The sequence below is a fragment of the Calidris pugnax genome, unplaced genomic scaffold (assembly GCF_001431845.1).
Source record: "Calidris pugnax isolate Ruff unplaced genomic scaffold, ASM143184v1 scaffold349, whole genome shotgun sequence".
NCBI lineage: Eukaryota > Metazoa > Chordata > Aves > Charadriiformes > Scolopacidae > Calidris > Calidris pugnax.
In genome coordinates, this window is record NW_015091088.1 from 106,470 (window position 1) to 122,950 (window position 16,481).

The 16,481-nt window shown below is 35.0% G+C and overlaps 1 protein-coding gene across 4 annotated transcripts in view; it reads left to right on the plus strand.

Annotated features, from left to right (window-relative positions):
• ATP8A1 (ATPase, aminophospholipid transporter (APLT), class I, type 8A, member 1) overlaps nucleotides 1-16,481 on the plus strand; it is a 109,009-nt gene that overhangs the window by 15,106 nt on the left and 77,422 nt on the right. For 2 of the 4 annotated variants that reach the window (XM_014957821.1, XM_014957823.1), the window contains exons 4-9: nucleotides 142-240; nucleotides 4,415-4,460; nucleotides 8,276-8,316; nucleotides 9,152-9,225; nucleotides 13,744-13,813; nucleotides 14,445-14,572. In XM_014957821.1, coding sequence (XP_014813307.1) covers nucleotides 142-240; nucleotides 4,415-4,460; nucleotides 8,276-8,316; nucleotides 9,152-9,225; nucleotides 13,744-13,813; nucleotides 14,445-14,572 — 458 coding nt within the window. Of the gene's footprint in view, nucleotides 1-141; nucleotides 241-4,414; nucleotides 4,461-8,275; nucleotides 8,317-9,151; nucleotides 9,226-11,768; nucleotides 11,843-13,743; nucleotides 13,814-14,444; nucleotides 14,573-16,481 lie in introns of all 4 variants that reach the window. The other 2 variants (XM_014957820.1, XM_014957822.1) reach the window with 1 other exon arrangement.

The window sequence follows — 16,481 nt, forward strand, 5'->3', positions numbered from 1 at the left end:
GGAAATAATCAGCACCATGTGTAAAATGTGAATTCAGTTGCTTTGTCTGTATTTTCACAGAAAGGACTGTTTCTTCTATTAAAAATATGTTTTTCAACCAGCAATGCAAACAAATATTTTCTTTTTTTTTTTTTTTAATAGCAAATACCAGATGTATCACCAACAGGCCGTTACACAACATTGGTCCCTCTCTTATTTATTTTAGCTGTAGCTGCAGTGAAGGAGATAATAGAGGATATTGTAAGTATTTAATGGCAATACTTTGTAAATAGCTTTCAATTTTTTTGTAGATGATATTGCGAAAATTATGTTGAATAATTCTGTGTTGAACCATTCTCGCCTTCTGGATGCTTTTGAAAGCTTCTAAAGCTACTTACTTCAGAAGATGAAATATTTAGAATGTAGTGTTATGATTTGAAAGAGTGTTTCCTATATATACAAGTGACAATAGCATGGTAAAACAGTGACTGTTGTGTTTATTATACACATTTTTTTCTAGTCAAACGCTTCTCATTAATGAAATGCAAGCATATTCTTGAAGGGTGAACCGGAACAAAAGACTCTACAGAGCCCAGTTAAGTCCAGAGTACTGCCATTTTCTCAAGCAAGGGCTCTGCTAAAAGAAGATTGGAAGCTACTGAGTTTGTCTCAGGTGGAATCTATTTTAGAATCAAATAACCTTTAAATATTTGTTGGGTTAGAAAAATATTTTTTTTTCCTACCTGCAGGAGCAGAGTTCTTTACTCCCCCTAATTATACTTGTGAGCTGGATTTAAACTCAATCTGTGAATGAGATACTAGACTCACATTTTATAGAAAAAATTGTGAGAATTTCTGGTTTTAATCCAGTCCATGAAGAAGTTGGGATTAAAAAAAAAAATCTTCCCAGAATCCTTTTTATTTTTACATCTTTATGTGAGGTGCCTTTAACAAAAAGTAGATAAGCCCTGAGGAACTTGGAGTTGTGAATCTAGGAGGCTGCATAGTCTCAAGCATCTTCACTTGCTCTCCATACCCAAAACTCGATGGATTTTTGTTTCATGACCAAATCATTCCTGGACCTTTGCAAAAAGTGTCTTTTAACTTGCTACTGGAATTATAATGTGATGCTTGTAGTATGTTTAGAATAGTAATCTATTTGGTTGGATACATGTGAGAAGAATGACTACAGGTCACTAATGTGCCATTTTTAAAGTTTTTAAAAATGGATTTTCTCCAGTTGTCAAATCCAGGTCCATGCACCTGATGCATCTCTTTGCTTCTAAAGTCACATGCATAAAATCCTTGGTTTCACTGTTGTGATGTAGCAGTTTTTCAGACAGCAAGGGGACTAGACCTTTTTCACTTTTTCCATTGCTCCAGCCCAGTGCAATTTATTGTTAGTCTTTTGTGTCTTGGTGCTGTGTGACCTGCTGACGCCTGATGCCAGGAACACACATGGAACACTTGTCCTTGTTAGGCAGCTGCCCACACCTATGCCAAGCTTTCATTGTCCTGACAGAAGTGTCCATTCTCACTACTTCTGTTTGGTGGGTAGGGAAGGAAATTTCAGGCTTGCATTTCATACAAAAGTTGTTGGGGTTTCTGAGTACCTTCCAGCCTGCTCCTGTAGCATCTGTCTCTCTAATTTGCATCACACAGTTGAGTCAGTTAGCTTTATTTGATCTCTTTTATGTTTGAGGAATTAGTCTTGATGCATCTCGTCACTCTAGATGCCAAGAATTTCTTAATCCTCCCTTGCTCTGTTTTAATTCCGCAGACATGTTACATGGAAGACAAGTTAGATATATCTTACTATGGCACATTGCCTTGTCCGCTAGAGGAATATGTTTCCTGGGTTTTGATATTGTGGGCTAGTCTCTTGATTTTTGGAAACGGTTGCAGGTAGCGTAGTCTTCCCCTGCACACTAATAGTAGACTTCCTGGGAACATCAGATTTACTGTGTTGGATCACAATTATTACAATTTATGAGCAGAAACACGATCAAGAGGCAGAGTGATGAGCTACAAGGAAGCTCTGAAATGGAGGGTGGCTGGGCACATGCTGCCTTTCTTGCTGATACAGTCAACTCAGTCTTCTCAGTTACCTCTGTGAATGGATGGTAGGCAACATATATTATCCCTCTGGGTTGTATGAAGCTCCTGGGTCACAGAGTTGAGTGGGCCCAAAAGAGATACTTTTGTTTCCTTTAAATATTTTCATTCTATTTTGAATTTCTAGTATTTGCTGTCCAATAGTCAGCTTCTCCTTACATGTCTTTGTTGCATTCTCTTTACATAAACAAAATCCCTTTTAAAAAAGCCATAAAATCAATTCATGTTCTTTCAGATATTTTTAACAGTTCTGCTGTTAATGCTTACAGACTTACACCATCTGTCAGTGTCTAGGCAAATATAAAACTGAAGCTGCTGCTACTGTACAAAGTGTCCTTTTTAAAATTATCTCATCCAGTCACCTCTCTTTTATGTCATTTGTTTCTACCATTTGCTCTTTGCAACTTGAAGTTTACAGTTTGGCATGGGGGGGAAGACAGGGAACAGATTTAGGGGTTTTTTGCATGCATCAGCTAAAATGATAAAATTCACATTTCCAGATGTACTACAGGAGTATCTAAAGGCAATTCATATACTATTTTTCTTTCTGTTAAGTTTACATTGCCTCAGCATGTAGTTAATTCCTGCTGTAATTAGCTAAAACTGAATGAGATGAAGGAACTGATTGGGAAAATTTAGCTGCTAATTTAAAGGTTGTATATGTATTTATATATGTATCTAGCTGATGGAAACATCGTTAATTTCTCACTTGAACTTCTGAGTTTCACAGACTATAGTCCAAACAAAACAATCTACTTTGTCTTTGTAATCAAACAGGTATGATGTTGTCTGCTGGTTATATCATGCAGGATTATTTGGCTGGCTGACAGCTGTACCTTTTTTTCCTGGGAAAGCTGATCACTTGCTGCATAGTAAAGTATCAGTGTATTCTCTCTTAACCTTTAAATTTCATTATGTCTTATTTTCTTTACACAGTGAGATATCTAAGATTTCTGGGAATGGTTATCTTCATCTAATATTAAAGCAAGATTAAACGTTTTTTGGATGGGAACCTTATATATCAATATCAATAAATATACTTATCAAAATAATATTTTCAGCTAAAGAACCAAATGCTTCCTTTTCTGGAGAGAAATTCCAAGCGGCAGAAGATGTTAGCAGAAGACTGAGATTATTCATGAACAGCATGTGTTTTCCATATATGCTTCAGAAGTGCTAGCAAAATTTGTGACATGAAGTGCTAGATTAGCAGCTGTTTCCCATGATTTTCACCCGTCACAGCTCAGAAAGCAACTGACACTAAACTGATACTTTTCAAGCTGGAGGAAAATATTTGCCTGTGGGCAAATAAACACCTCCTTTGGTCAAGTTATTATGCCTTCCCATTGATTAAAGGTTACTTATCTGTGAAATGAGCCATCATTTTGAATGGAGAGTCTACTGATAATCTGTGAAAATCTAGTAAAAGATAATACCTTAACTTAGTCTCTGCGAAGTGATAAGGTGTCCTTTTATTAGCTGCTTGCTCAGAGTCATACCAGCATTTTATTAGAAAAAAGTCCTTTAAGTAGCTTGATTTATTCTTTTGTCAATTTAAAAAATTGCTTCTGATTTTCTTCGTATTTCAAAGGCAGGAATTCTGTAGCTCTATTCAAAAAGCTTACTTAAAACAGTTAATTCTTTGTAAATTAATATTCCAAATCATGTTCCTACTCAGGAAGAACAGTTCATTACTCCTAAATACTTAGTAGTCTTCTAAGCTTTTCGTAGCTGAGTTGGATTATACCTTGAAAATGGTGGTGGTGATCAGTAGCTGCATCAGAAAATTTCTGTCAGAAGGTTTCTCACAGCTATATTAAAACTGGGGGGCATCATGGACTGTTTAGGGTGGAGGAGTTTGTTGATTTTTGTTTGTTTGTCTGCTTTTGTTACGGTTGCTGAAGTCTGCAGGCACTTCTGGGGAAGTAAAGTCATAGGTTTACACAGTCCCTGTTTGACTTCAGCTCTGTATGAGACACTTGTATGAAGATTCGTTCCATGATCTTTGCATCATCTCCCAGTTCTAGAAAAGGCCAAAGTTATGGTACACAAATGCATGGCTTCCTTATATAAGAAACTTATTTAGATAGTGATTGCCCACATAGGATGACATTTTATTGCAACACAATTAGCCTGGAACTGGATGTGACTTCCTGACAAATTTAACTATGCAAATGATCCTAGTCCTGTTTTAAATGTTTTTTGAAGTGGTTTATTGGATTGATAAGTGGGAGGGGATAATAAATCTGTTTTTTGTCTGAAGTGTGAAAGCTTTATCATGTCAACAGAATTCTTTAACCACTGTGCATTTTTAATTTAGAAAAGGCATAAAGCTGATAATGCGGTGAACAAGAAACAAACTCAAGGTAGGAAATTTTTTAAAGCCTATTAATTGTTCTTTGAAGGGGTTGTTCTTTGAATTTTTTACAAATTGTTGTGGTGTAATCTGAACTGCTGACAGATAATTGAGTGGGAAATTGCTTATGCAGGTTACTTCAAAATGTCGAATCTAAACAGTGGAAATAAGAATTTGCAGTCACATTATTCCCACAAAATGGAATATGTTATAGATTAAGATTATGAGGTTCCTAAGAAACTTTAACATTTACTCATCACAAGTGATATTTTTAAGAGAGATTATTATATATAAGAGATTATTAAGATTATGAAACTTTAACATTTACTCATCACAAGTGATGCTATGGCTGTTTAAAAGATCATAATCAACACTATATTTAGTGGATCTAGATTATGGTGAAAAGTCTATGCATTTCTAAGTACACAAATCATAATTCTTTTTTCAACCAGAAAATCTTGAATAATTTGGTTTTGGAAAACTGCAATTGGAAGGACAATTCATAAAACTGAACTATCTTACTATGCTGCTTTGGAACTGTGGATAAAGATGAATGGAGTTTTTTGGTTTAGTTTTGGTGTTGTTTTTTTTTAATATGAAATCAATGTAATAGTTTGATTAGAGATAATGAGAGATTTAGCCAGCGTACCCAACCAAAATTTTGAAATGTGTTTTTTTTTAAAAAACATTTTAATAAAGAAAAGAAGTAGTATTAAATCAGACGATTATTTTAGCTCAGAAAGTGGGGGAATTTTTAGCTAATATGTCCTAAACATGCTTGTCGTGTAGGAAGTCCAAGTTTAAGTTCCTGCTTTGCTGCTTTTTAACTTTTCATGTTACCTGTTCTGAGGAAGGCCTATCTTGAAAGAGCTGGTCCTATTTTTTTAAACGGGAGGAGGAATGAGTGTCATGTGAATTTGACTGCAGAAAATATGAAAAATATCACAAAGAGGAGAATCTTATATAGAATCTTTTTAAAATAAATAACATAACCTTAAGTTTTTTAGGGAGGGGTGTAGTCATCGATTAAAGATAATCAGAATTGTTTATCACTGTTAACTACTTGAAACACCTCTAATTTAAAACCATACATTTTAAAGCCTTCCTAAATTGTACATAAATCTTTACTGTAAAATTTATGGGGGACAGAGGGGGAAGATAACTTATGAAACTGTTGAGCATGTAGCTCAATAGGAGGTCCGGAGAGCTTAGGGCAGGGAGACAAATCTGTTGACTGAAAGTACTGTGAATACAAATCTCCAGAGAACAAGCCTGGAGCAACGGATAACCTCTTATCTATACATAAAAACCAAAGGAAAGCTAATGTAGGCATCCAAAATTCAATGCTTTCATCAGGCATTCATAGCTTTTGAGATTGCAAGCAGCAGTTCTAGGTGGCAGTGAATATTGAAGTGCCTTTTCATTTAATTTTTTTTTCTCAGAGTTTTAAATAAATAAAACATTTGTTTTACTGTCTTTCCTGCTTCTTCTCCTGGGTTATCTCTCTGGTCAGCTCTTTGGTGACTGTTCCTAAAATTCCTGAATGTTCCACGCATGCAGAAGAGCATCTTGAAAGTATAATGGGGATATATAAAATACTGCTAGCACTGAGAAACAAGTTCCTTAATCCAATGCAGGATCCACTTAAGTACAACATCAATCCTAGTGTACTAGTGTATCAAAGCAATATTTAAATGTATTGTCAAATATAGTCTGTTGTCAAAGCAATAATTAAAAAGTTAATCAGTATGGTACTCTCTTACTTCGTTTTCATGTATTCAGCAGTTCTGTAACCCTGACAAGCAGCAATGTACATAGTACATTATATATCCAGCTCCACCTTTGGTTGTCTTTTAAACATACATTCATTTCATTAACAATTTCATATAGATCCTGTATATGGGTTTTTCTTCATCTGTCTGTTCCTTATAGATTATGTGTGTCTGAATTGTTTTAAGTAATTAACTTTCTAAATTTCCATTGTTATAAAATACCTCTTGCAGAGGATTTTGATTTATTAGGCTGCATTAGGGATGCCCTCTGTTACCTCAGGCTGCATACATATCCAGCAGGACGCCATCAGACACTCTGACATGATGAAGTGTGTGTTTCTGCAGTGTGGTGAAGTAGTCTTTTTGTAGGGCAGATGGAGCATGCTTTTGAAAGTTATTTGTTAAAGACATGAAAAATGGGAGATAGAAATGTGAAAGCCAGGGTGCAGAAGACTTTATTGCACCAGTTCTCTAACCATTATATAAAAGGTGCATAGCAACAGCACTTCTTTTGTTCATACAAGGAGATGGATTTAATTGAATGTCAATGTATGTTAATTGTGCTTAAAAGCTTATTGGATCAAGCTAGAGTTAGGGTACTCTTGAGATTTCAGGTGTCTCAGGATGTTTTCATGAGTCTGGCTTATCCATTTGTGAGCTGATTTTAACTGTCTAAACCAGCAGGAAACATCCAGAAAGGAAAGCTGACAGTTTCTTTCCATTTAGTGGGTTAAACTGGCTGCTGAAAGGGTCCAACAAACACCAGGGGCAGCAGGCATTAAGCAGTGAATGTAGGCACCTTTTCATGGGGTGAGGGCAGAAGAGGACCTTCCCTTTGCAATGGCAATGCTATGTTAGGTCAGCTTGGATGCATGTGAAACGACCTTAGGATGTGTTTGAGCAGTGCAAGTGCTTCTGCAGCCAGCACTTCTTAAGAAGCTCTTGGACACCTCTGCTTATTTACATTTCAGACCTGCAGAATGCCCCTGGCAGTTCCTGTACTTGAGCTATTTGTGAAACCTTGTTATCTGCATTGCTGTAAGGTCTATCTTTAATCTTCTTCAGTTCTCTCATGGTTGATACCATGGCTTCACAAACAGTATTACTTACACAAGGGGGTGGAAGTAGGTTGTTTGTGGCACAGTCATCAAATGTCTTGGTTTCCTTAGGACAGTGTTACTGAATCTTTAGTTTTTTCCGGTGAAGGGAAGAGGTTTGTCAAAATAGATTTTGTGTAATGATCAACTGATTGGCCAGACAGTCGTTAAAATATCTGCTTACTGTCTGAAAGGGAACTGCTTCATTTACTATTGTCCTGAGCACATCAGCACTCATAAATCTGGGGAAGGAAGGATAACAGAATTTCTCTCTTCCTAAAGTTATTAAGCAGGTTAGGTAACGACTGGCAGAAATCATTGAGATCTACAAGAAGAGGGGTCAGTCTGGACAGAACCTCAAGGAAGACTTAGCTGTAAAGGTCATATGTATTCCCAGGTTTTGATCCACTTTTTTTGAAAATAACTTTATTATTCTCTAAAAAGACAATATTGGCAATTAACTGGCAAACAAGGCATGGGTTTCATATAATAGTAGCCATACTTAAAACTAGAACAGGGGAGTGTGCTTGCAATGTTAATTGCTACAGCCGGGGAAAATCTATACTAAATCTTAGGTTAAATGGCATGAGTTTGGGGGGAATGTTTTTGATGGAATGATTTCCAATATCTTTGGAAGTTTTTATTCCAAGTACTAATTTAATTTAGAAAGCACCACATTGTCATATGATCTATACTAGATTTTGTTGATTCTCAGACTCTGTTAAATGTTCTAATTGACTTTATAATAAGATTCTATGGTACAAAAAGCTGTTAGACAGAATATATTCTGTATAATTGAAATGTTTGACCTGAATTTATGTTTGACCTGACAAGGCATTCTGTAAATATTGTGTAAATGAGCTGTGTCTGATAAGGAATCTGATACATACCTGTGTACTGCAGTGAAATTGTACAACTGGAAAATTCTCTTTCTTCTATTTTTCTTTTTTTTTCAGTACTACGAAATGGTGCATGGGAGATTGTCCACTGGGAAAAGGTGTGTGTTTGTGTTGGTGACTTTTAGAGTGTAATGCAGATTTAATGTTTGCTTTATTTCTCCAAATGATTGTCATTGATGAGGATTAACTGGTGTAATGCAAAGTGTATAATCTTTTGTATTTCATTTTTTAATCTATTAATTCTTGTCTTTTAAAATGCACTTTTAAGTCAAGTCAGTGTTGATGTCATGAGTCAGACAAAACTGCAGTCAAATGGTGGGCTTCAAGTTCAGTGGAAAATAACTTGAATAATATGATTTACATGGGAGTATTTGCATAGGGCAAAATTGTACAGTTCCTTAGTATTGTTTGGTGTGCCAAGGCAGAAACTTCTTTCTAGAAACTAGTTGCTTTGGGTATTTGGTGAAATTCTTTGGCTTAAGCCACGAGATCTTTAAAGACTATTACGCAGTAGTCAGTGAGGGAGTGTTAAAGGTAGCTTTCCATGACTGAATGTTACGCTATCTGGTCCCTTAGTTTTATTGGTTTCCATGCCTGAAAGCTTGAAAAAAAATATATAGCGTATTGCAAAAGAATTTAGGGAAGGTAAATGTATTCTTTACCTCAACTTCAGTCTTCCAATGAAAATATTTTAAAATAACTAGCAAAAGTAAAAAACTGCATTGAGAAGATCAGATTAGGCCAATTAAAGAACAGATTTCCAAACAATTCAGTGACCTAATTCAGAGTACCTAATGCCTATAGGCTTCTCTAAGTGTGTGAGTTTCTAACAGTCTTTCTAGCAAATTCAGCAGGTAAATATTTATTGTGCTTAAAACAAAGGGATAACATATTTTGTTTGAGACCATTAACCAATTCCCAGTTTTCTTTCAGGTAGATGTTGGAGATATAGTTATAATAAAAGGCAAAGAGTATATACCTGCTGACACTGTACTGCTCTCATCAAGGTAGAGATGCCCACTGATGCTTATAGTGTAGAGGCTGGTTTCTCTACCCTGCATTTATTTATTTATTTATTTGTGATTGCTCCAAGGAAATAAGGAATAAACAAAAATGCTGCTGTTCTGAAGTGTAGTCTTTTGTTCATTCGGGCATTTATCATTTCAGGCAGTGTTTCTTTAAACTGTGGCAATTACAGTTTTAAGATTACACTGGCATTCAGTTTACCCCTAAGAAAAATTTAATACGTTATTTTGTAGTTGGATATAATATTAAAAAAGGCTGATTCTCTGTCTAAAAAATTGGACCTCAACTGCTATATTTAACCAGGTTGAGTTTTTCATATGTACCTAACAAATTGCATCCTATAAATAAATTAAAAATGGATATATTGCAGGGAACAGCAATGTTTATAATGGTTATAGTCACCATTTTTGATAGTTGAATCAAGAAAAAAGTGAACATGAGATATGAACCATCAAATTATCTCTGTCTATGAGCTGAATATTCACTTTATTCTCTAATATATACTGTGAATAATTTCAGCACTGGAAGCAAGACTTAGTCACAGCATTACATGCTACAAATTCTTTTTACATGGACAATCAGAGGTTGTTTATCATCATTTCCTTGGACAGTTTTATTTAAGAAATCCACATCTTATGTGGAAGATGCACATTTTTCAACATCTGTTTGATCAGGTCAATAGACAACATACTCTAAGAATTTTTTTGCAATGATTAATTAAATATCAATTGTATTTTCATTTATTACTGTATGTTTACAATGCAATTTACATATTTTTTTCTGGCACAAGCAGAAGCATTATCATGTGTATGATTATGGATTAGGTGTAAATCCCACTGAAGTTCATAAATCCACTCATATACAATTAATAAGGTTAGGATCTTACGTGTTTTTGTGACAGACTGTGGTGTAGACTAGCACATTGTTTGTTCCATCTTCCATTATGTCTCAAAATTAAGTCTAGCTGTTTCTAAAACACTTCTCTTAAATTATTATCAAGTATATAGTTGCCAAATAATACTGTAAATTTTCCCCACAGTCTGTCTTCAGTACTCATGTTTGTGATAACTTGAGATGTTTTCGTACTGAGTATCCTTTATAAACCTTCTACTTCTGCACTTCAAGAAGCATTTATAAATTTTATTGGTGCTTCTCCACTATCTTCACATGCAATACACCATGCAGCAAAGAACACTTGTTCTATTGGCCTGATAATAGCTTCTGTCATGCTAACCCTAGTGTTTTGCAAACAAAACGTTGCATCCTCTCAGAACAACTTTATAATCTTCTGGAGTAAGCTCCTAAATTTGAGTCTTTGCCTTAATGTCTTCACTGTTTTGCCCTTTTGGATTTGGACACTTGCATCGCAGTGTTCTCCAGTTGTAGTTTACATCCAGACAAATACCAACTGCCTGCAAAGCCACCTTTCCGAGCCTTGTCCTCCTGAAGGAATCCTACCTCACGTGTTGATAAATTGAAGTAATAGTTAGCTGCTACTGGACTCGTCAGGACTGTTACCTCTTTGCTTAACCTCACTTTATTGCCCTTGACAGAACAGACAGTCCCAACTGTCACCATTACTCGCCTTGAATTTTCCGGTCAGGTTTTCTTCTAGGATCCAGTTTGCAAAGGGGACTCCTTGAATCGTGGTTGCTTTTCTAGGCCCAGCTCAGGCATTTCTTCCAGCTTAGTTACATTGCTGGAGTCCTGTTGCAGCCCTCCTTCCAGGAGAGACCCCTGAGCTACTGCGTCACCTCTTGTTCTGCCTGCATACCAGCACATGCTCTGCATCTTCACGTGGCCATGCCTTCTCCAGGAAAACAGTCTTGTCAGTTTTGCTTTCCAGGTGTTTGTTGGTGCCCAATTACATTTTAGGTTTCAATAGCAATGCAAACCTCTGGGCCTGGTTTTAATTCATAATAATACTTTGTTCTTTTTACCAGCAACAGTTTCTGGAAAATAAGATCTTAATTACTTTAGGAAACTGTAATCTCTTACAGTGGAAGGACACAAACATCTGAGATTTAATTCTGCTTGGTTTTTGCTAGTTTAGTGTAAATTGAAATTTACAAAGCTGAAACAAAATACAAAATTTCGGCATGCCTACGCAAAGGTTCTTGTAATCTGACTTTTCAGAAAAGTTGGTGGAAAATCTTTTGTTGTGCCTTTTATTTTTTTAATTAATGTACGGAGTGGCTAGAAGCTTTGTCAGTTGGGAAATAGATATAACAGCTTTTTATTTTTACTGTACAGTATCAGTGTATTCTGCAGCTTAAAATTGGTGCCTTATAGTAAAAACCATCCAGTTGAGTAAAAGTGAAAATATTCTAGCTCTTTTCTTTCTGACCTGATTAAAATAGATTTTGAAAAAATTGTCATCAGACATTTTTAATTAACATGTATTGTTTGTATAATAATTTCAAACTCTGTCTTTTTGTCTTTGTCCATTTGTTTGGTTTTTGTTTTTTTATTTTTCCCCTGTCACTTATTTTTGTTCTAATCATTTTCAAACTGGGATGTGTAGGTGGCAGTAGGGGAAGTAGTGAAAGTGACCAATGGGGAGCATCTCCCAGCTGATCTCATCAGTCTGTCATCAAGGTTAGAATAAACCAGTTGCACAGGATACGTGTACGTGGGTCCTCATATACCAAATATGAAGAACACTGCTGTGCTGATAATCTTTGCTTTGCTGTTCACCTTTCTTTGCCAAAACCCAGACACCTATAAAATTAGGAAGGGTTCGGTTGATAAAAGTACAGATCGTTAAAGGGTAAATACACGATAAGACTCCAAGAAATGAAAATTTGTTTCAGTCCTCTTTGTTCTTACACTCTCCCCATGAAATTTTATCAGACACGTTGTCATTGAATAAACACACAGTAAAACACCAGGATAAATATATGTTTGATTCCTTAGAGCAAATTAAGAAGAGTATACGTGTTTATACCAACCCACTATTTCCAGCAAAGAATCCAGTTTAATGTTGGTAGGACTGGTAGAGGACCCTCTGCACAAACTTGGATGTTGCACAATCTCTGCTGCATGCGATGGCAAAAGCAGCGCTGTTCTTGTGTATTGTGACAAAATGCATGTTTCTTAGACACGTCAGCTTTATGCTATTGTTTGCACTCTTAGCGCACTTTGTTTTTTCCCTAACAAAATCAATGGGCCTGCCTTGATCTATCTGTAACTTATTTACTTTGGAGGTCACTGCTATCTGCTACAGTAATTACAATTAAGCATGTCTCTCACTTAAAATGTCTTTGCTGCCTTAGTCTGTGTTAAAAGTGCTTCACAAAAATATTGTTTGTTTTTTACTATTAGCTAATAAAAATGCTAGAATTGTAATAATGTTTTATACAGGTGATTCCATCCAAAAGATCTAAACAAGTTACTTACATTTTTAGAAAAGTTTGCCAAGAAGAAAATATATTTGTGATACTGATTTATCAGATTTTGATGCTTTTACTTTACAAAAATATCAGAATAACCTACATAGTTTTAAAATGCTTGCAGGATAAAGTTAAGTTGCTTATCAGTAGCCACTGTTGCCTTAAGATAGCAAGTTTTAAAAAACACTTGATACTTGAATTTCATGCTAGATAGAAGGAAAATATTAGAAGCTTTAAAGTGGTGTGGAGAGTAAACATTTATTCTTTTAAGTTGTAGAGGATTTTTATGACTTCTCTGGTCCTTTACAAGATCAAAATGTCCTTCTGTTGAAGATATAAGTAGTGGGTGTTCTGTCCTCATGTCCAGAAAATGGAAGCTGAGTGGAGTAGTTCAGAAATCTTGACATGTTACAACAGTTCTTGTTTATTATCTACTTGCAGAAAAGTAATTTGCCCTTCTGTATCTCTGTTTTCCTAGCGAACACTTCTATAATGGTTGCAATATGTTTTAAAACCTGAAAGTATTGTACAAAATACCACTCTTACACATCAAAAATTGTAGCGAAAAAATTAAATGCAAAAGCATTTTATCAGTAGATGTCAACTAGATGAACTATTAAAGTACTAATGTTCTGTATAAACTTAAGTCTTTTCACTTATAAAGAAGCTTTTTTTAAATCAAATGAAGAGGACAAATATTTCAAAAACTGTATTGTGTTATGCATAATTTAGACCTTTTTTATAAGAGAACCCTTTACAAGAAAACTTCCATGTCTAAACTACTGCTACCTGCAGTAGTAGGCGTTACAAATGCACTATGTTTGCACCTGTATCTTAATCTCATGTACAAACATAGAAAACTTACTATGTACAGCATTTTTAGTAGTGTTTCATCTAAGGCAGGTAGGTTTTGGCAACCTTTCCTGAAAATGTAAAGTACTGTTGGTTTCACAGATTTGGCTGTAAATTATTCTAGTTCTGAAGAATTTATAAGAAAAAATAAAAATAAAAAAAATCCCAATTGTATATATAGCTGTTAAAAGGTGACAGAAAGTTCATGGATTTTGACATTATAATTTGAAATTAAAGAAATTTTTTTCTTACTAGTGAACCGCAAGCTATGTGCTACATCGAAACATCTAACTTAGATGGTGAGACAAACTTAAAAATTCGACAGGTAGGAATTTCATTTTTGAGAATTTTTATTAATTTTTATCTATTACTGCTTATAAAAATATATTTTGTTACATTAATGATCATTTAAGAAGATTATGAAGTTTTAATGGTTTGAATAAAAAGCTGGGGGTTATTGACATCATACAAGGTTTTGTTCAGTTAATTAAGTAGAAGGAAGGAGTGATTGCTCCTAAACCATACCTTGCAGTTTGTTTTAGGATTTTTCTTTGGGAAAATAATTGGAAGGTGGTGTAGTTGGACATTGGTTTTGCTTTTAGAGGACAGATGAGGGAGAAGCCCTGCAGAAAGAAGCTGATAGTGGCAATATTGTCCATGAGGGTTAAGTAGGGAATAGCAGTTTTTGACTGAGTATGCTGTCTCCATGCAGGGACATTCTTGCTGAGTTATATGATGGGTTATGACCCCGTCTTCATCATCATGTTTCAAGGTCTGAAGGTGACTTTTTCACTGTCTATAGCGTCCAGCAGTATGACAATGAAGTGGAGAAGTCTCAATTTGTTCCAATAGAAATACTGGGGGTGTTTTTGTTTTGCACTATCAGATTTATAATACATGGATTTATTTATTTGAAAGTAATTTTTAATGTCATGACAAACTAATTTTGTTTACAGGGTTTGCCACTAACATCAGAAATAAAGGACATAGAAAGCTTGACGAGACTTTCAGGCAGCATTGAATGTGAGAGCCCAAACCGACATCTCTATGACTTTGTTGGAAACATCAGGCTGGATGGGCATGGGTATGTAAATCTGAGGAACATCATCTCAGTATATTCAGTCTAACAGTAGATAGCTATATGTTGTTAAAATATGAATAGTAAAGTCTTTATTCTGTTAAGACTAGAGGGTAAAAGTCTTTTCTGATGTATTCTTTATTAGACTTTATTCTTTCAAAAAATGATAGGTAAACCGTACTTCTATGGTCTACGACTTGGGGATTTTATCCTAATTGACCTTCATAAAGCAATAGCTATTCATAATTGAAGGGAGTGCTATTCAAATTCTAGTAGTTCTAGAATACATCCTTAGGAACTCACTACTAAAACCTCTCATCCCTTGCCTGTTAACTTTCTGTTGTAGAAGCTGAATAGAAGTAGTTGCTTGTCAGATTTTTTAATTGTTATTTTCTTTTGTTCATCTAAGTTTGGAGTGGAACTTAGTCCGTCACTATATCCCTCAAATTCTTCTAATTTGTAGCTAAAAGATATTTAATGCATTAGGTTACTGAAAGTATGTTTCTGTAAAAATAGATAGATTCAGTGCAATTGCAATATACATGCTTGTAGAACTGCTTCAGAAATTCTTAAAATACTTAAGTGCTTACAAAATAGTGATGTATGGACTGTTCTATGGGTTTGAAGCAAATGTGATGTATTAGGAGTATAAAATTCAGTACTAGATTCAGAATTTTTGAGTCCTTCATTCCCAAAGATATACAGGATTTCTTTTTTATTTGGTAGGCATTTATTTCTCCATATACAGTATTATTCATGTCTGTGGTTTTAGACTGATATATATAGTGTTAACTAATTATTAAATACCTTTTTGATATATATTCCTTTATTTATTTACTGATTTCTTACAGATGCATTCCAGGAGTTTTCAGTCGCAAGAGTGTGGATCTATTATAATTCCACTGTACTTGCCGTTAAGAAGAGAAAAACATTTACCTGTAATTCTTCTCTGAAGGTAATAGTTATAATAGATCCACACATTCATCCTTCCTCCCTGCCTAGAGAGAAAAGCATATTTTTCTTTTTAATCTAATTATTTAATTTTTAAATCTGACTTAAAAAAAAGAAACATTGAATGTGCTGATGGCTACTATGCCTCAAGAATGTGTAGGAGCATGCCATCTGCTGGTCAAGCAATTTTTCACTTGAGAGATTCAGTTTTGGAATATTTTTAATATAGTTACTGTGCAGTAGGATAGTTCCAAAAGTGTGGCTCTAATATAATATTTACCTTCAGTGAAAAAGAATTGCAGGTAAGTAACTCTTTTTGGATCCTGACCATATTTCAACCTGAAAAATCAGGAATGAGTTCTCTTTCTGCTCATTTTAGAGGTGGCACAGGTTCATCTAACTCATTTTTATTTATACAGACCCTTAAAAACTTCCTACCAGATCATGTGGATCCAGCAGCTGTGATTTCCTCTTTATCCACTACCATCTTAATGTTTTTACAAAAACAGTGGAGGATACTGAGAATGTATCTCCCTCTTCTTTCCCTTGAGATAACTCATTGGAGTGCTATACATGTTGTATCTGGTTGACCTATTCAGTCTTTTTCTCTTCATGGGAGAGCAGCTCCAAAAAACAAAGGTTCTCTTTTTTAATTTTGGATACTCAGTATTCAAGGAGGTAGAATTCAACTATAATTATTATGCCTTTTGGCTGAATCTGTGGAACTAAAAGGCCAAAAAAATTTTCATGGTATTCTCAGCTTTTGAGTGTGCTAGCTCTTATCTCCAAAGTGTGCAGCTCTTTGTTATGCTCATGAATATACAGAAGCATGTCACTTGGTTTGAGACAATGAAGACAATTAGCTAGAAAAAAGAGAAAAGTTCTTTAGCCTGGATAAATTTGAAATTGTGATTAGACAGTGGCTCAGAGAAAAAAGGGTGAGCAAGTTAAAAACAAGAGCAGA